Raw genomic sequence first — 20702 nt, forward strand, 5'->3', positions numbered from 1 at the left:
ATGTCTGAATGAAATATAGCCGATCATGTCGATACACATATCTTTACCTCTTTACGTATATACTGATGTAAAAAAAGTAAGTGTGCATGTACTGTACGAGCAAACAAGGAATTTCATACACCTTTGCCGTCATTGAAATATCAATAAAATATTACGACTTTTGAACGCATCCCACAAGCAGCGGATTAAACAAGGAGAGTGAATATAAGTACAAATTTTAAGAATTACCGACTGGCACTTGCCCAACAAACTTTCAATTCTTCCCTGTAATTAGTGTTCCGTAAAGAAATTACGATTTTCACGGCTCATCAAAGAAATGGTGCAATTAGTACAACACGTCAAGGTTTCTTAATGTTTATTCGTTCCTTGAGAACCACATAGATACATAAGAATACGCAGATCAGGACACAGCGATCCACAGTCCACAGATGAGATGAAAGTAGATGAGTTTTCCCAAGACCCTTTAGACTAACTTTGTTTTAGTCCTTGTTGTTGTCGTTGCAACCAATTCAAGTCCAATTGGTGATGGGTGCGTCCGCCTGCTGCATTACATTTGACTTTTAAGTTTTTTTTACCCCACAAACAAATCTTCTCCGTCCATCTCATCCCGTTGTGAGCTATTTAAAATGAGGGACAAATAGTATTTACCTGTTAATCTGTGCTTACGTTAATAACCTAAATGCTACACACACGCAGGTACATGCATACATATTGGAATGATGGCTTTGCTGAATGAGTCCCGGTTAGTCTGTTACATATGAAGCAAAGGTTGCATGCCTCTTATTGGGTTATCTGTGTCTGAAGGGAATCTTTCGACTTGGAAGACGTTGAGCTTGTTATCTGACATGGCACACGTTGGTTGTTGTTGTAGTTCCCAAAGATCAGAGGACATGAAGGTGCTCAACGGGAGACCCATATCTTCATTCGAGATGAATTTGATGTTATTAAGGCCCATTGTTTCAGCACAGTTGAGACTGAACATATGTTGGAGAAAAATGTTTACTCTTCACAAACAACAATACCATGGCACGCTTTCATTTGACATCTTACATGCTCGAAAATTTTCCATCATAATTTAATTATAATGTTATAATGTACAATGACTTGTCTTGATGTGACGTGAAACAAATTGACGGCTGTTGATTTTTAATGTGTCATATCTGACGGTATGCTGAGTTTGGGTGAATAGTAAGGCAGACATGAACGCCTCCTTTGTATGTACATGTACATTTAAAAATACCAACAATGTGAAGCATTATATAAGCTCAAGTTCAATAAATAAATAAATGTTTACACAGTGATAAAGTTTTCTTGTTGATTAATTGAATACAATGTGATCGACGAGCAATAAATTTGTTTGTGATGGAGGGAAAATAAATAGATACCAGAGAGTTGACATTTCATGACTGCTGCCATCAACCCTAAGTTACTTTTCGTGGCTTGATTGTACAAGCCGAGAGGTTGCTATTTTTGATCTTCACGTATCTGTGTATCACGATGTACAGTAGCAAGTTCAAAAGTTTAACCCATTTTCTATTTCTCCCCGAACAAAGGTAAAGCAGAGTATGAAAGTCACCATGTACATACGTATGCACTACAGAAATCGATACCACATAATTCCCAAGCGTGTAATTTGTGTAAAGAAACATAGGACACGTGGGAAATAAAATACTTACAATGAGGTAAATGTGACGTTAGAAAAACTTTATTCCCGAACATCGAATTGGTTCTTCTACAACATCTGAAGTTCTAAATTTTGGAACTTTCTGTAACAGAAAGTGTTCGTGCTCATCATAAGACCAGTTTTTCCATGATGAACTGAATAAATAGCGCAAAGTTCGTCGTAGAGAAAGCAGGAGTACGGGAATTATCTGCCTATGAGCGAATAAATTGATTCCAGACTGATGGGTGATTACTATGAAACTGAATTCAACATTGTCTTAATATCATTTACAAATGTCAGTATTAAATACTTGACAGACTAGTCATAATGTGTACGAGTGCGATGAAGAGATATCCATTTATGAGGATGCAATCCCATCACTACTTATTTATTTACTTACATAACTGAGGATGAGGCCTAACGGTTGTCTTGTGAGGATTATTTTCTGGGTGCAAACTGAGCTTATTGTAAGGTAATAGAATCAAGATAAATTTATTTTATGGTTCCGAGTTAATTTATTTGTTTAGTACAGTTAGTGCTGCACTGGAAAAATGTACCCAAGGCATGCTACATACATACATATTCTTACATTGGAGGTAGAGAACAAGGGGAACGAGAAGACTTAATAAATGCCAGAACATATTACAATATAGTTGTTCACATCTATGTCTAATTAACTGATGAAATTGCTCCTCTGCCTCTTTTTAGGCCAGCCAGGCAGCAGCGAGCACCACTGAGGCGATGCAATCATGCAATAATGACTTTATCCATTTCAAGCTCCAGATTCCTTCCATTTTACCAGGTTAAAGCCAGTGAGGATACGTAATCACGGTAACTGCTGTTGGTTTTATTAATGGGAACCAAACCGAATTCCATTAATTCCTGAACAATGATTGTTTGCATACATGCAGCTCCCAGCAGCCTTGCGACGTGTTGTTATTCCATAAATCAACAAGAATCTGAGACTGAGGCAAAGTGATACACACTTGCTCAATCTTCACCTTACGAAGAAAAGCTCATGTTGTTTTCTGGAGAATAATATATGAGCTATTTCGTGAATGATGCATTGTTTGACGCGTACGAGGGATAATATGGAAACGTTAATCTTCGGCTGGTACATATTTATAACATGGTTTGTTTATTTATTTGCAACCACCACTTACGCCAGACTCTTTTAACGAGACGAGTTTATTACAAAATTTATGGTTCCCTTGAAATCCTAAATTCTTCCCCCTGATTTAAATTAAGAATGGATACCAACAAATTCCAAGCAGTGGGATGTCCGTTGTTCTGGTTCTTGTTGATTGTTCAGGTTTCCTTTGGTTGGATAGAGAGACGACTGTTTTGTTTCAAGACACGCGTCCGCAGCCTGCCACAGAACATGTCGCTCGCATCATGCGGTCAGACAAATTAAAGACGCATTTAACAGGAAATTAACCTTGCGTGGAAAGCCGGTTGGAGTCTGGTATTAACTAATTATGTTCAAATTGTAGTATTAAATTACTTTGATATCATATGAAATTCATGTGCGGTAAAGGTTAAGGTGAGGATCTCCGCTATACATATGAAAATTTATAAGCAGTGGAATAAAGATTTTACAATTATATTTACTTGCCACGTCGGTTGCAACCACCTAAGAAACTTGACATTTGAATTGTATCTTGTTACTTGCATAACTTGAATTTCTCTGTTGTCGCATGCGATCCAACCTTCGATCTAATTTGATCCGGTTTTTCGGTTTGTCAAAATCAAATAAATTAATGGCTCTGTGTTGTCCCCATTATTTATTTGGTGGAAGGAGATGAATTGAAGTTGAAAAAATAAAATTTTGCTTGTGTGTCTTTGCTAAACCAATCATAATGCATTTGCTATAGTCGGCCGGCACATTAATCACTCGGCTCACTCACTATGGCGTCGTCTTCGTCGCGGAACGATTCTCCTTTTAAGGTCCAAGTTCCTAGTGACGATGAATCACGCTCAACCGGTTTAATGTACAAAATACCAAATTATTCTAATTTTAGTGGTCTGTCAACATTCAGTCACAACAACTTCCATCATTCGAGGACCAATTATTATTAGGAGTGTCAATGTATCATGGAAAACTTGGAATTATATGCATGCAAATGTATGGAATTATTCGTAGTGTTCATAGAATCATGTCGGAATCGACAGTTAACTTTTAACGAGATCAAATTTTTATATGAGGCCAAGTACTTTTTCCATCAAATAAAATGTATGCTAGATATATGACTAATTGTTGGTATGAAGGTGGTAAATAGGTATGTATGCCGGTGAAGTGGAATGGATGTATATGCGTACATTTTATTATATTCAATTTGAAGAGCCCGGAATTAATGATACATTCATGGAAGCTTGAGGATACCAATTTTGGAGTTATTTTAACATAAAACTGCATTTATGTAATTTATTCCTGATGCCAAATACAGGCGCAATAATGTCAGCGTCAGGTTTCCAAAAACGGATGCAAAAGCCGATTCTACAATAGAGCCAGACAATGCTGCATTGTTATAACATTCCTGCTCGCCGTAATGCCTCTGCATTATTTTCAAATCTGTAGTTTTTAGGACAAGTAAAAGCAAGCGGCTTGTTTCTTCTCGGCATGAGTTGCATTGAATTTCAATCTTCTCCTTGTTGTCTTATCTCGTCTTTATTAAGTTATCAAGTTAATGTGTCTAATAAGTAATTTGGAAAGTCTGCCAAAACAAAAGTGCTTCGTGTTCATATCTTCTTGGTCTGTCATATCAATGTCTTTTACTTACGTAAAAAGTATTCATCACTCGACGCGCACAGTTAGTTGCAAATTGTTGCAAGCTGTGCCAAAAGAAAACAACAAGCAATATTGTCAAATTTATTAATTTTCTGCTTAATCGTCTCCTAATTGAGATGATTCAATGAAGTAGTCTCCCAAGTTTGACTGCATATTCTAATAATTGTTCTGTCTTGTATAATTGCTAAAACGCGTGGGTAGTTGTTTATGGATTTTTTCATTAAATAATTTAGAAAATCATGTTAAGCGGATTGGATTCGTTGAACATTTTCGCAAACAATAACATAATGGCCAGCAGAAGTCGTGTTACGAGGCATGTCTCAAGAAATTACGACATCCTTGGGAATCACTTCCAAATAACAACAAATGTACAATGGGATGGACGTGTGTTTGTAACTTGTTCAGTGTTTTCTCGTCTGCATGGAAAACTATTTATTGAGAGGATTTCGTTTGTATTTTCGTACATTCGCCAAGCACAGTTTTTTTAGACGATTGTGGGTGATACCCATGTTTCGATGGTGGTGTTCTATGGACTGTGTTCCCAGTTAGTGGGATCATGAATGACGAATGGGTCTCGCGTGATCACATGACGTGTTGCATGACTTGAAGTCGTCTGGCCCTTGAGTTGTTGGGATCTCCTCTTCCTTCAGGTCGCTGCGGTGAGTTACTCCCAATCTTCTCCTCCCAAGATGGTAAGTCACCTGAATGAGTTCTTCATTGAGCCAAGTGAAAAAGTTTCCCATTCTCTCGGAATCTTGTTTCAATGCACCTACTTTCATTCGTGTTATATAAAAGCTCAAAAATCGTGACCCATTAAGCTACGCTTTGCTAATCAAAATTATTGAATATATTAATATTTGTAATGCATACATTGGGCTAAACAAATCTAGGCCGACAAATCTACCGCACGAACTTCAACATAAGAATAGCATAAAATGTAACACAAGAATGGAATTGAAGAAACTTCTCGATTTAAAACTGTAGTCATAAATTAAAACCTTTTTTCTGTCTTTTGGTTGCAGGCAGTATAGTCTACATTGTTACACACGAGGAAATAAAACAAGATTGATGGTAGCATTTGACTGGGGAATCACATAAGCGTTTATTGCCTACTTATGGCATCAAGTGTTTCTTTCTTTTTCGGTTTATCGCTTTCCACCAAACACAAAGTGTACATTTTATACTTTGTGAACCAGTTACGAGTATCACGAGAGATAAGAAATGTTGTCTTGTTATTGCAAAAATTTCGGAAACAAACCGTTTCCAAAACTCATCTCACACTGTCACTCAACAAGACGCAGACCTTTCGGTTGTCAAACGTGTCATGCAACACTCACCGTGTTGTTATAGCCACACTCTCCTCGTCTCAGTGCGAACCGTAATAATAATGCACTTTAATACCGACTTGACTGTATATGTATGTAGACACTACCTCAATTTCACACCACAACTTGTAGGTGCTTGTCTGTACGGCAGCTGTGATGTATTGGAAAGCATGTCGATAAAACTCCTTGTAATAGCCATTGCAACATCAAAAAGGTTTCAAGTAGTTGAACTCGACTCGATAAATTTGAGGATCCAGTTTCAAGAGCTACAGCAGAATGAGATGAGCGTAAATCCAACGCTTTTAAATTTTTAACGTTTTTCTTCAATCTCTTTGAAACTGTATCGGTGGAACGTCTCCAGTGACGGCGGCCACCATTATTTAAGTGAATACTGCATTGGGTGAAAATATTATTCTTATTCGCTCCTTTGCAGTCCTCATTCTCAGTCAGAGCAGCAGAGAGAGAAGCTCAAAATATTAGCTCATCTTACATAACGAAGCGAATTCTAAAATCAAGTGACATTGCAAATTCCGTTCCCGAGGTCTCTGGGTGATATGGAATGGTATTGGTGAAAAGAGGAAAGTAAATAAGGGAGCAAAAGTATGGACACGAGAGAATTCTAGAAATGTGGAAGATAAAGGTGAAATACAAACACCAATGCGCAATGATGCATATCCATCCATCCATCCACTCTAGTTTTGTGCTTTCTTTCACATCCTCTCCGTTTTGGGATGAAAAAATGTCTTCGTTTATTACTCGCAAGCCTAAGATCATTCCCAAAGCCACGAACTTGAACTATTTGTCTTCGGAACAACTCTTCTCCGCCATCCGTCTAGCAGCCTACAACATCACGAAGGAATTTCCATTCCACACCAAAAAATCGAAAATGTATTCCAATCCCTTCGTGGTGTGTCCTCTTTTACTCTCTGTCTCCCCATTCCCTTATTATTAGATACCTGGTCCAATTTGGTGAACCTGATCCTTGTTGAATTTGAATAGCTCAAAATTTAAAGGGAGCAGGGCGCAGATAAAAATTCGATTAAACGTACACAGAACGAGTACAACTGGAGAAATAAATGGGAGAGAGAGGTGACAAAAACCATTCCGTCTGACCGGGTTGAAAAGTTGTCCAATACTTCTTCACAACCACCGTGCTGCTGCTGCTGCCGTCGACATAAATACAGCATTTCATCCCTATAAACTCACTCCAAAGTCAAATTCCGACTTTTACTTTGTGGAAATGAGACAAAACGTACTTCCTCCGCCAAGCAGGTCCATCTCACACTCAATCCAAGACAGGCTGGAAAATTATCCAGTTCTAGTTTGGAATTGAAAACCAACCTGCACAAAAGCAGCCAAACGCAGAAGGATGCGATTGAACGATGAGATGAACTTTTTTGGCTTCTTCAGCTTGTTGAGAAAGTCGGCTGTGCTATTAGTCAGTCAGTGAATATATGTAAGTTCGTGGAACAAGTTGGATTGATGGATTCCATTATTTTATTCGCTTCTCTTTTTTCCATCCCATAAAGTTGGTCAATAGCGACGAACCTACTTGAGTCACGTTAAAAATGTAAAAATGTGACTCAAACTGCCTGGACTGGATTCAGATTTATGTAAATGTGGACGCTACCGAGTGGATAAAATTAGAAAATTGTTTTTATGGGTTGATCAAAGATCCCTTGATTGCCCTATCGAAGCCATAGAATAATTGCCCGTCCATGCGGCCTTTTCCAATTTCAAATGTTGTGTCCCTCGGTTCAGGTTCAGCAAAAATGCGGCATTTTGTAGAACATGAGAAGTAAATATATTTTGCGTATGTAAATGAATGTGTGTGATATGTGAACTCGAGGAGGAATTGCTTAAAAGAGGTGGAGACGCGCTTCATCAAATAAATATTGCGGCGCCTTTGGAAACACGGGTCCTGAGAAAATAATCACGCAACCCCATTTGAGATACTTTATCGTGCCCCGACGGAGATAACTATTTCTTGGGATAATCTCAACTCATATTTGTAACAAGGACGCGAGAGTGAGCAGGCAAATGGTAATATGCTCAAGAGTCGTCTAATTTGTCTGCTTAATGCGATACCAACTGTGCCATTTAAACCTCTCTATGAATTACAAGATAAGTAGGGAAATAACTTACGCGCAACAACCAGAGTTCACGACTCGAGACGGTAAACTACAAATTATTAACAAATCAAGTCAAAATAAAAATTTGCTTTTGTTAAATATGGAGAACAATGACAACTTAATATACATAGACGATCATGCCCTGTACTGCGTATGTTACATGTATTACTTGCTATATTGTATGTACTCAACTGCACCAATGCAGGAAAATACATAAGTGAATCATTACGTGAATTGGTTTATTGACAAAGGATGAATACGTGACGTTTAAAACTAAATTATTGACAACGTTTAGTATGAACGTCGGCAGACACAGAGTTCTTTCCATCTGCACCGGCGAATCCCAAAAATGATAATTTCTTATTTAATTTCCTTGTTGTTGACTTTAGAGTTTTGGGCTATCGTGGGAACATTCTTTCAAAATATTCTTCCGCCGGAACAATAATATGCAACCGACTTCATGCCTACGTATGAAATTGTTTGGAATGGATTCAGATAGTGCATTTTAACAGTATTGATAGTGAATTACAATTATAATGTAAGTAAAATCACTTGTATTCTCCTTATTAAAAGAGGGGCAACTTTGGGAAAATTTTCGATATCCATTAATTTAACGCGACAAATTCAGCCATTGCCATTAACAGAGCAGTTGAAGGTTATAATAGCAATTAACATAAATAACGGTTTTATTATAGGATGTTGAGGCAAGTACTTCAATTAATTAGACAATTCATTGAAAACAATAAACCACACACGTCAATAATGTCGCTATCTGAATGAATATAAATTGAGTCCATTGAGCATTTTATTTTTTACTGCGTACTGTGAGCAGACCCCTCATTCATTCACATAAAATTCATTTACGTAAAAACGGTCGATGAAGCCCGTAACAATAATAGGCTTCCTGTTGACGTTGTATCTAGCGCTTCTTGAACCGCCTCTGGTAAGTTGGTTTAATTTTGGATAATTTCGAACTGTTATCTATGGACCCCATTCTCCCAAGTTTTTCTGAAAAGTTCGATCTTCTGTAGGTGGAAGGACTCTGCTGTGACAATGGGAACTGGGCGTGGGTGAAAAAGGGCTGTTGCGTGGCAAGTTGTGCTGGACAAAATTGCGGAACTGGAGACTGCGGAGGTGCCAGTGGGAGGACCTGCTACTGTCGACGCTGCAAAAATGGACCACCTGTCCAGGTCAATGTTGGGAAAGGATAATATGTAATGCTTACTAACTAACGTCACTTAACTTGACCGACTGAACGTGCTCGCCATGTTATATCTGTAGTTGTATCTACGTATTAGTTTTATCTTGTAAAATGTATGAATCAAGCGCGTTGTATTGTTAATAAACCATGATCGTATTATAATTGTAAATGTCAATTACAAAATGTATGTAAACTAAATCAGCGGATAAGTAAAATTGATTTGACAAAATCAAATTTTAATCAAAATATTTTGTTTCCGGCATTATCATTATCGACATGTATATACATATCGTTTAGTTTTTCTGTTTATTCAAAAGTTTTGACACGAGTCTAGCGGATGTGTGTATTGAGCTAAAAAATCGATGGATGGAGTGGGACGCCGTAGAGCCGTGTCCTTTCTCAAAGGGGGACTTGAGAAAATTCTTTTCGCAACAGATCACTGAATTCCTGGCCGAACTCTTGGAGGAAGAGGTCAGCCTTTCAAAGGTCCAGGCCATGCAAACCGTGTATGATTTCAATAGCTACAAGAACTGCGAAATACGATTCAGGTATTAATATTAGATCGAGGAGTTTTTTTAAGATGAGGTGTGTTAGAGGGGCAATGTGACACGTATTGAAAATATCCAGTTCTTTGCTGTCTATTTCTGTATTTATGTTTCTGTCTGTTGCGTCTCAGGTGGCTGCGACTGTGTTTGAAAGCCAAGTGGGAGGCTCAAGTGCCTCTGGTCCTCCAGTTCGTGACAGAACAAGGACGAATGAAGTGAGTCTCAACTTATGTATATCGTTTATTGCATTAATATCAAGTTGGTGGGCCATTGTCACTGTAGTTATTTTTTGTGTGTTTAACATTGTGTATTAATCTCGTATTCAGATACGTTCGACCGTTGTACAGGGAAATGTACAATTGGGAGGAGATTCGACCACGAGCGATTGATCATTTCAAGAAAACCAGGTCAAGCATGATGAGCATGTCCGCCACCATTATTGCCAAAGATTTACATTTGTAACTTGTGCGAATCAACGACAACTCATGCAACTTGTGAACAACCATTAATATTGCTTACCTACGATCCAACTTTATTCCAACTTATGTTTTAGATTTATTTACTGTAAAGTCAAAGTCTTTGGGAAACAATAAACACTGGGTCAAAAGGAAATAATGAGGAAATAATGGTTTGTGATGTGGTGACAGCATGCTCAATTTCTAATTTCTAGTTGTATGACTCACTCACTCAGAGGCAGAGCGAAAACAGCTTGAATTTTGATCATTTGATAATAATTAAATGAAACCCTTCATTAATCAACTCGGTCTGCTACGTTGTTCTTTTTGATAAATATTGTTCCGCTCTCTCAAGTTTGCGAGAACACTCGATCGATCGCATCACTTTAGTCTCACTTGACACTTCTGGGAAACATTCTGCAAAACAGCCTTTGCCATCTCAAGGGATAAATTTTTGGCTTTTTTGCAGTACCCAAAGAATCTCACATTCCCGTCGTCGTCCTCGTTTATAAACATCAACCTTTTTTGCTTGTTATGTAGTATAGATACCACCAACTTATCAACCAATAAATCAAGATGGCAAATTAATTGGTGGTTTCAAATGGCAAACTATTTACAATTCGAGTACTTAATTACAGCTAGTCCAATATTTCATATATCAATTTCTACCAATACTCAAACCCACCCAAGTAATGCTGTCAAACCTCACATACATAATTACCCAACGAAAAGTGTTAGATACTGGCAAAGATTTTCATGACATGAAGGAATCAACCCTGTGGAATTAACACTACAGTGCAAGCTGCAAGTACTAAGGGCTTACTGCGTTTTACGACCAAAGGAGATTCTAAAGATATTAATTGACGATTTGGCGTTACATAAATATGTATAATTTCCCAATGGACCTTTTTTATTAATCATGAAATTGAGCCTTACGATATGTAAAGATGCATAAAAAATGTCAACCGAGTGGGCAAGTTAAAGAGTTAGAGATGACGGACAGACAGACAGGATTGTTCCATAAGCCCTGGTTAGGACAAAAATAGTAAAAACCCTATTTTTATCTTGTATTTAAACATTACGTCAGGCTTGAAATAATAATGAGATAAATGTGTAGATGTACATTGGATAAAAAGTGTTTCAAGATTCACAAACATTTCAATAGGCTCATGCAATTTAAGAAAACAAGGGCACGCTCATATTTAGATTATGGAATTCTTACTTTTTTCAGCATTCTGAATTGTTTATGAATTTCTCGGTTTCTTGAAGCGTTTTACCTCGAACTGTCAACTTGAACTCAACTATGAAATTGCTGTTATTCAAAGAGAAATGCAATGCACGGTTCAGAGATGCTGAGACATAAAAAGATATGGTGGATAAATTTTTCAGGAGGTTTACTGCACCGTAACCTTTTTTGTTATGTATGTCTGTGCATACTTGTTATTTAAGTAAATGTTCTGTATATTTACAACAAAAGCTGAGTGTATTGATTTCTCCATTTTTGCTTATTCAGCACTTGAGTCCTCATGTAAATATGAGATACAAATGTGAGTGTTTTGGTTCCAAGACTTTGGCAAGATCCTATATTTTTTCAAAATTAAACTAGTCGAGTTTTTGGTAAACTTACTTATCGTTTTAATAACTTATATAGCAGACAATTTTTAGGGCACGTTCTGTACACGTCATAAATACATGAATTGGCACAAATTAAGTAGTGGGGAATTACTAAAGCGCAATCATATTGTAACATGTTTCAAGAAAATACTTGTGCATGATGACTCGTGTGTCGTAAATATACATAAGTCTCGTCTACATAATTCGCAGACTTGTCACACTAAAGATAAGATAGGCAATAACGTTTAATGAGATAATGAAGTATATGTATGTCACATTTAGCACCTGTCAATTTCAGTGAAACATAATTTTTTAGTGCAGGAAAGTAATAGGCAAGAAAGTATAACTACCTGCTGAGATTGAGTTTTTACCACCTGTTTGAATCTGAGCCCAAACTTCTTCAGAAGCTATTATTTCGCACAGTAATTTATCTTTTTTCTAACAAGGTGCACTTCTTCGACTTTTTCATGACATTATTCAACTATACGGGATTTCAACACTTATGAAATTACATTGACGTCTCAAGTTTGAAAATCGATGTTCGCATTTTTTTATATGGCAATAACGCATCAATCAGAAGATGAGAATCAGTGGCTGTCAATTCGGAGGCTGGTGTTTATTAAAATATAATTGATTTGTTGATTTCGTGTTGGCACTGTTGTACATGCATTTGTGACCTGTTGGTTAGAATGTTGGCTGCTATTTTAACTAACTAAACTTGTCAGCTAAGTAGACATATATTCAAATATTCAAGTTGATATAAAAGCTTTTACACAATTTAAGACAGGATTCCATTCCAGAACAGTTTTACATGAGAGTCCATAAATATTTGTAGAATGTCTTGATGGGGAGTGTGTAAAGGGGAAATTAAGTGTTCACAAGCTAATATCCGGAGACACACCACGTTTACATTTGAAGTTTGGTGATTAAAAGATCCATTCTTACACAATTTTTATAAGAAAAATACCAACAAAAGGCGTTTCTTGTCAGTAAACTGCTCCTTCGGAGTGATTTGTGCAGTCATCAACTCAACGCTCAAATGGATGCACACGCCGGGCCAACAGCCAGGCAAGGGTCGTTTGTGGGAGAGAAATGTTCATCTAGTTAACATTTAACATTTCGTTTTTCTCCTCGTTAATGCCACTCTCCGCGTCTGCATCATCTTCCCAACGTGTTGTGTGCATTGTAAAAATATTCAAGCAAATGAGGTGCAGACTGACGTGTTCTTTGCGTCTTTCTCGTACAAAATGAAATTTGGAATTGCCCAGACACAGCGTTTTAGAATAACAATGAGATTGTGAGGAAACATTCGTGTACTATTTGGAGGCTCATCAGTTTTGCCCCAAACTACTCTATTCTCCTCCTGCTGAAAGCTCACTGAAGATTCATTGAGTGGGATGAGAATGGCCTTTGTTACTACATTGAGTCCCTTGGCTGCGTTGCATCGTGTTTGTCGGATGTCATTAAACACAACGAAATTTGTCTACCGGGGACCTAAAAACTCATAATCTTAGCAAACAAATCAAATTGATTTTAATGTACAACCATTTCAATTTGAGTTTTTTCTTGAACAGCAACAACAAGATCATTAGCCTAGTTGTTGTCTGCGCACTCGGATGAGTCTTGCTACGAGGAAAACAATAATAATATTACCAGCGAGTCTCCTTAAATTAGTTGATGAGTACGTAGTTCATTATCTTAATCAGCATGTTTCTTTTTTCTCTGGAAGATGTCCGCATGGAATGCACTGGAGGCAGACGCAAACCGTCCGACCTGCTGTTCTGATTACTTCTTCTCGTTTTCCTCTACCTTCTTGGCAAGAAATAAGTTAGCTCCGGATTTTGAGAAGTTCCCACAGATTGAGTCGATGAGGAACACGTGAAGAAAGTATAGTACGAGAGATACCACTTACATACTTATAACATTAGGCCGAGTCTTCATGGGTCGGTCGATGAGGTAATTCCATGTTTGCATGCATATGGGTTGGAGGTGCGGTCGATTGTATGTAGATAGAAATGAACAGGTGACGGCAGATATTTTGTTAGTAGGAAATGATGCAAATTTGGGCTTTCTCTCGTTACGTAAAGACGCACAGCGCTGAGAAAATTCAGAAATTGTTTGATAGGGAACAGGTGTTGTTCTCCATTTTGCAAAACCTACTCCTTCAGCCTATTTGCAACTTGCATAACGCATGTGATGTTTTACATAATGCTATGCATGCTTGTTAATCGGTTTACTTGACGTATGTACCTGCCTCGGTATTCATAAAATTTTTATAAAACTTGCACAAAGGTTACTTAAATGATGTTTGTCATTCTTTTTGGGTGGGAAGGAATGGAAACGACTCCTTAAAAAGTTTCCCCAAGGGTGAAAGTCTCCTGTCTTAAACTCAACTGTTACACACTTATGCTCCTGCTACATAGGAAAATGGGGCCAGAGTATGTAGCCTCCAGAACCACAAGGACGAAGAAGAGGACGCAAAAAGCAATGCAAGCTTGCCGTACTCTTAAGCCAATGGCTAATAGATAAGTTTGTCTGTGGCACTTTCCTTATCTCTATTGCTCATTCAGTGTCTGCTATTGAATTGAGACAGGATATGGTTAATACAATACAATATTTATATATGAATACGTGCACATATATATACCGCACTTCTGGACGTAGTAGCAGCAGTGTTGTGGCTTTCATCTGTGACTACGTTCTCTGTTTTCTCTCTTAATGGGCACTCAAAGGCTTTCCTTTTCTTAATGCTCTTGAGATTTAGCTAAAAGCGGTGTGCTTTCTACGGCAGCTACCCACCTCCACATTCTCCATCAAAATAGACACAACTCCATCAAGGCCATGATTAATAATATAACTTTCTTGATTGAGATGTGCTCTGTCTCATACAAAAGAAAGTTATGAATTAATGCAGTGAAAAAATCTTCTAAAAACTATTTTAGGTAAATATTTACCAATCCCAGAAGTTATAAATCTTGTCGACTTTTTTAAATGACGTGGCGTAGTAGGATAGATGCGAACTTTGAATACTTTGAACACAAACTTTCAAAGCGTGTGATTGAACCTTTAGTGCATACGCGATTAAATATATGTAATGTGCAGAGGATTGGATGAGAGTGGAGATTGGAAGTTGGATCTGGACGTGACGAAGCGATTCTGTTAATCAGATAAATTACATTTTATTTTATCTTTTAAGGTCGATCTTCTGTCTGCCTGTCCTTTCTTATTGCGAGGCAGTACGTACGCACGCAGAAGTTCATAAATGCTTCAGCTTGAGACGCCCCACAGCCAGCCTGCAACGAAGATCATCAACATGCTCATCAAATAAATCTTCGCGTTGTGTCAGGGTTGACGTTAGTCGTTGATGTGTGAGGCATGGCAGGATGGTGTTGAAATGTGGAAATTAGAAAAGAAATTACAAGAGTGAAGACAACAAAATGAAGGGGAAAGAAAATAACCTGGCACAGCTGCTGCCACTTTCATTCAATTGTGTCTTGCGAGACGGAGAAAGTAAGTGAACTGAAGTAAGGCATTATCACCACGGGAAATAAGAAAGTAGCCAAGGAAAAACTAAACTTTGCTAACTAAGGAGCTAGAGAGGGAGGGAAGGAGATGGTGTGGTGGCGATGGGATAAATCCGTATGCCAGCCAATATGAATAGAAACTTGTTTTGATGAAAATAAACTTTAACCAAGTCTGAGAACTCCAATAACATTGGCACATGTATTTCACTCACTTGTTGTATGGGTATGTATTTATGTACATATGTATGCTTATACGTGTAAGTTAACAATGTATTTTATAGGCATAAAAACAGTTTACACTAAAGATTACTTTTATTTTTAACACCTCTGAGAATTTCAATGCTTCCGATTCCTACAAACGCACGCACATTTATTTAATTATGATAATACATTATTTACATATTTACACAGATTGATATCGCAAAGAATAGCTGGGCTGGTTCGTGAATGAGACAGGATTCATCTCTTATCAATAAAAGGTACATATTTATCTGTTTAGAAAATTACTTCATAATATTGTTGAATGCACACACTTGAGATTGTGCACATCATCAAAAATTTCGTCGCCATACGTATTTTAAATATTGTGTATACCACCAACGCAGACACAGATGAGAAGAAAATTGATAGCACCAAAGATTACATAGCACAACAATCGTAACTTGGCTGTTGAGAATAGCACCTCAATATCGAAACCGTGAAGAGAATCTGAAATCCTCTTTAGAACGCAGCATGTTGGACTTGATTATTTTACCCGAATTCGGGTACATTGAGATTCGATAAAGAGCACAAACTGCTCCGTCGGTCGAAGGAAAAAATTCTCATTTGCCATACCGCTCCGTATCATCTAGAACTAATTAACTTAACTACGTACGTAAGTTTCCGTCAGCTCAACTTCTAACTGGATTAAGTTTTTTGATAAATGAAAGGTCGGACTAATTAATTTTGTAGATTAGTTCAGACTGCAAATATGTACATAATTTCGTATGCGTATACGACGTTCTCAAACTACGAACTTCATGATTAATATATAGATTCTAGCTCTAAACAATTAGGGAAATCAAGAATCCATGCTTTTTTAACCGCACTCATTCTTATTAATACATTGCGTGCATTTATTAGTTTACGCTTCATGACAAGTGTGCAATTGCATATAGACTATTTTCGCATTCAAGTCAAATTTCTTGAAATTTTGGTATCGATGCTTTACAGCTTTGTCAATGCTTATTAAGAGAATAAACGAATATCGTTTCTGCACGAAGGTTATTCAAAATATATTTACACGTACATACATGACCAGCTAGTCTATACCTACATGTGCACAAACTCTACCCGTTCAATAATGATTTATGAGACCTTTCATTCGAGATCCATTACCTTTCAGGAGGAAAATAGTGCAACCGAAACTTACAACAAAAACATGTCAGCTACAGCAGAATTTCAGTGGAGATCTCAAATTACACCTGCACATGATCCATATGTAGATCATATCGTCCAAGTGATTTTGATTGATTGAGCTCGTGTCTCACAAATATGGTTTAAGTTATGGCTTCAGTTTATGGTGAGCCAAATACAAATGAAAGATGAAATAGTGCTGATTTCTTCTTTGACTTTGCCAACTTCGGAATACAATTTGTCATCATAATCGGCTCAACTCACTCTCAATCCAGTGTTGTCGTGTCGCTATTTGGTTCACTCAGAGAAATTGACAATGAGGCGCCCGTTTGCCCTGAAGACCGAAACCTATCCAATCCTTTATGTCTGTGTATGCAGCTTTATTTATAAATATTTCGTTTCATGCGGATTTTCCTCCACATTGCTGACTGAGTTGAGATATAGTTTCACTTACAGAGATTGGATTCTCCTCAGATTTTATGATGGAGCCCGGATAAAATGATTTAAAACATTCAAACCAGCAAGCAATTACGGATTAGAATTCTGTTTCCATTTGTGATAATTGTACACTCTGAATAATAAGTATATGCATATAGTACATGATCCTAAATATAAACAAGAACTGGATACCTAGGGTTTCCTAATCTTTTCCTATAATTTCATCATATGCACGTAAGTACTCTGCTTTATTGTTTTTGAGAGGTATAAAGATTCAGTTAGGAAATATATGTGTATGTTCCAGCATCACAGAGATCTTGCCGAGTTTTTTTCAATTTCTGAGGAAATGAAGAAATGGCTACAGGAAAAAGATTATAAGCACTCAAATTCTGTGTCTACGTGTATGCTTAAGCCGAATATTATTACAGTATAATCTTAATTGTATTCTTGATTGTATAACTCTACTCTTATCAATAGTTATTCCAAGGAATGCCTTATCTACACCAGCAATATAACTACAACCATATACAGAACACATATATATATATAGAGAATAATAATGGGTAAATATTCACGTTATAATACAAAGACTGTATGTGTATATACGACAAATTGGCGATTAATAAGTCAGAAATTAGAGTGAGTTGAATGACGTGGAAATCAATAAAGTTGGAAAAAGGGGAGGATAAATAAGTACACACCAGAAAGTTTATGTGACACAGTATCGGTCGTAAATTCATGGTAAAATCTCAATTTGGACAAGTTCTCAGTCTCATGCAAACAAACCATAGCAAGTGGAATCAGATGTGTTTGCCCAATGTTAACCTGTATCATGCCGTAAATCTATGCCTATTAAAGGAATGAGCCAAACACAATAAATTTCTCAATGTACATGTTGCAACAAAAATTTACTGCTTACAAATGCAGTCCAATATTCACAAAACCAACACAACTTGCCTTCCTTCGAATGTCGTTTGATCCGTGTATCCGGCGTTTTATTCCCCTAAAGTCAATCAGAGACCAGCCCAAGTATTTTTTTCCTCTACTGATTAGTTTAGTTGAGATACATTTTAGAATATCTGAGATAAGATTAATGCAAAGCAGCAATTCATAATTCATAGAAGGTTATCGAGTAGTAATACTACGTATGCTAAGTGTGTACCCACTATGTACAATGAGAATTGACTACTCTTCTTGTAGAACTAAATAAGTATGTGTAAGTACATATGAATTAGCTGCCAAAGTGAAAGCAGCAACAACAACAGTCAATTTTGCCTGATATGAGAAATCTGTATTATGCTGTAATCATAGACTGATCTATGTAAAAGTATTATTTCTTCTATCACTAGATATCAATTCATTCATGTACATGCTAACAACGATGCTTGTTTTTAAGGTGCCCAATATGTAAGTAGTACTACTAACACGTTCATTTTCCCCAATTAGTATATCATATATACATTAAGGGCCAATTAGTCATCAGCTGAATTTTGTCTTGGCAATGTTCCCTCTTATACACAGATCATTAGATCGCATAATCATGACCTACAATTATTTTTATGCGCCAAGGACTCACGAAAAGAAATTCTTCCATAGTATGTTAAAAAGCCTTTTATACAGCATAATTTTGCACATGTTGGAATACGTGTTCTTTGGAAAGCAACCAAAACGTAGCAGAGGTAATACAATGATACCTGAAAAATATTTGAATTTACATGTATTGATTTTGTACCAATCCGTTAACATTTTCTCTTTTCATTTTCTCATTTTTACTTTGTCAAAACAACAATCGCTTTCCATAATCTATGATTGTTAAAGGAAATACTATTTACATTTTTTTTCAATGACTCTTAACTATATTGCCAACATTTTCACCGTATGCAGTGACCAACTGTCATGCGTATGGATTTTTCTCAGAAATTACATGGAGACAAAAGAGAGACGAATCGATCCTGTGAAGATTTTGCGTGCAGATTTTGCTTGGCATCTGTCTACTTAAAAATCTGAGTACCACATAACGGGCCGTCTTGAAGGTGATAGTCTTGCAAATTATAATCAGCCCCTGGAACAAAGATGCCCGTGTTCATGCCAATGACAATGGAATTCTGGTAGTCTTCTCCTCCGCCTCCATGATGTGGTGACGATGAGGTGACGACGACATGTGGGTCCGAGGGGGACTGATCCCGCTTCTTGCAGAACAGCGGACGTCGCAGTAGTGCAATCGTCAATGCAGCCACGCCAACGATGCAGACCATCGCAAGCGCCAGTATCAAGTAGTTCTGGGTCGAACTCGTGTTTCGTGATCCGTGAACTAGAAAGCGAATAAGCCTTTATCATCATTATTATCAAAGTCAGGTTAACCATCAGCCCAATCATGAAACCTAAATGAATGCTGAATGAACGGACTGTGGTTCGTATAACTGTGCAGCTTCTTAAGAACGCACAAGTAGGGGACGATTCGTGTAGGCACAACTTGAAAATTTAATTAAACAGAGGTTATATAATTGTAACATCGAATGGATTAATATCTAGGTTTTCGTGCGTCGAATGATGAAACACGACTGGGTTATGCTCATTGTAAAAAGGTAGAACGAAGGTGCTGTGATTATTACGTGTACCTCGGATCCACTAAGGATTCCTATTCTTATTTCATCTTGGGGTAAGTTCTTGGCATTCATCGTTTCCAAATTGGATATTATAGTGAATGGAATTTAATATTGAATATCCAGAATGAAAATATTGATTTGTGGGCACAGGGATCGTATGATTAATTTGAACGGGTTACATAAATGAACACAGGCGCACAGCACCTGCTACGAAAAAGAAGAATTTATTGAACGTGAGCCATAATGTTAATACAGGTGTCATATAGTTGACAAGGTCCTAAAATTATATTACTTTTGTTGCATGTATGCATTAGATATGGGACTAAACTTCTTATAAGGGTTCTGGGTAGAAATACGTACACATTTGTAAGCGGAGAAAGGACAGATACTTTTATTTGAGAAATTTTTTTGAGAAGAAAGACTGCGACTTACCATCATCTGATCTGATGTCCCTTGAATTCCCACTGACGACGGTCTGTGGAGTGGCAGCACAGTTAATCAGTGGCTGATCTTTAGGTCTCCAGGTCCCTTTCCCAGAGCACACAATTCTACCACACGGCTTTTGATGGGGGCAATTAAGGATAAAGGAAGGTTCGCAAGCAGCCTGCAGTTCCGTTCCTACTGCGAAATCTGTCTCACCCATCCCACCGTAATACGGCCGGTAGTACCCGTTGCCAATCTCAGGAGGGCTGTTACATCTCTCTTCGTTACTTTTCTCTGCAATCCCAAAATAAAACATTCATTTGCAATTAGCCATTTCTCAGCCAACCTTAATGCTAAACACGGCCGATTTCCTCAATGCGTGTGGATGTTTGATGGAGGAGTAACAAATATCTCCAGCGCCACTTTCTTTCTCCCCAGCCGTCCTAATCCTACTGTGGAAATGGTTCAACTTGTGCCGATTTCCTTCCTGGTGAAAGTCTCCAACCAGAACAACAATCGTCGTCCCAGCGGCTCACTCTCGTTGGCCAACAGCGATTATCTCAACTCAACCTTGGTCGATGGGATATTTATTT

At 37.6% G+C, this 20702-nt stretch overlaps 2 protein-coding genes across 2 annotated transcripts in view; one reads left to right on the forward strand and one right to left on the reverse strand.

Moving 5' to 3' along the window:
- Positions 1-9460: 9460 nt before the first annotated feature.
- On the forward strand, positions 9461-10277 carry LOC110843478 (leukotriene A-4 hydrolase). The gene is made up of 3 exons (XM_022089445.2): positions 9461-9657; positions 9786-9869; positions 9981-10277. The coding sequence occupies exons 1-3, from the start codon at positions 9476-9478 to the stop codon at positions 10114-10116; spliced, it is 402 nt and encodes a 133-aa protein (XP_021945137.1). The 5' UTR covers positions 9461-9475; the 3' UTR covers positions 10117-10277.
- A 5141-nt stretch (positions 10278-15418) lies between these two features.
- The window catches only part of LOC118434436, a 37758-nt gene continuing 32474 nt past the window's right edge, over positions 15419-20702 (reverse strand). Inside the window, exons 2-3 of the mRNA XM_035847999.1 lie at positions 20119-20403; positions 15419-19391 (exon numbers count right to left, since the gene is read on the reverse strand). Of these exons, the coding sequence (XP_035703892.1) occupies positions 19072-19391; positions 20119-20403 (605 nt within the window). The 3' untranslated portion in view covers positions 15419-19071. The remainder of the gene's footprint in view (positions 19392-20118; positions 20404-20702) is intronic.

Source organism: Folsomia candida, unplaced genomic scaffold, assembly GCF_002217175.1.
Source record: "Folsomia candida strain VU population unplaced genomic scaffold, ASM221717v1 Fcan01_Sc002, whole genome shotgun sequence".
NCBI lineage: Eukaryota > Metazoa > Arthropoda > Collembola > Entomobryomorpha > Isotomidae > Folsomia > Folsomia candida.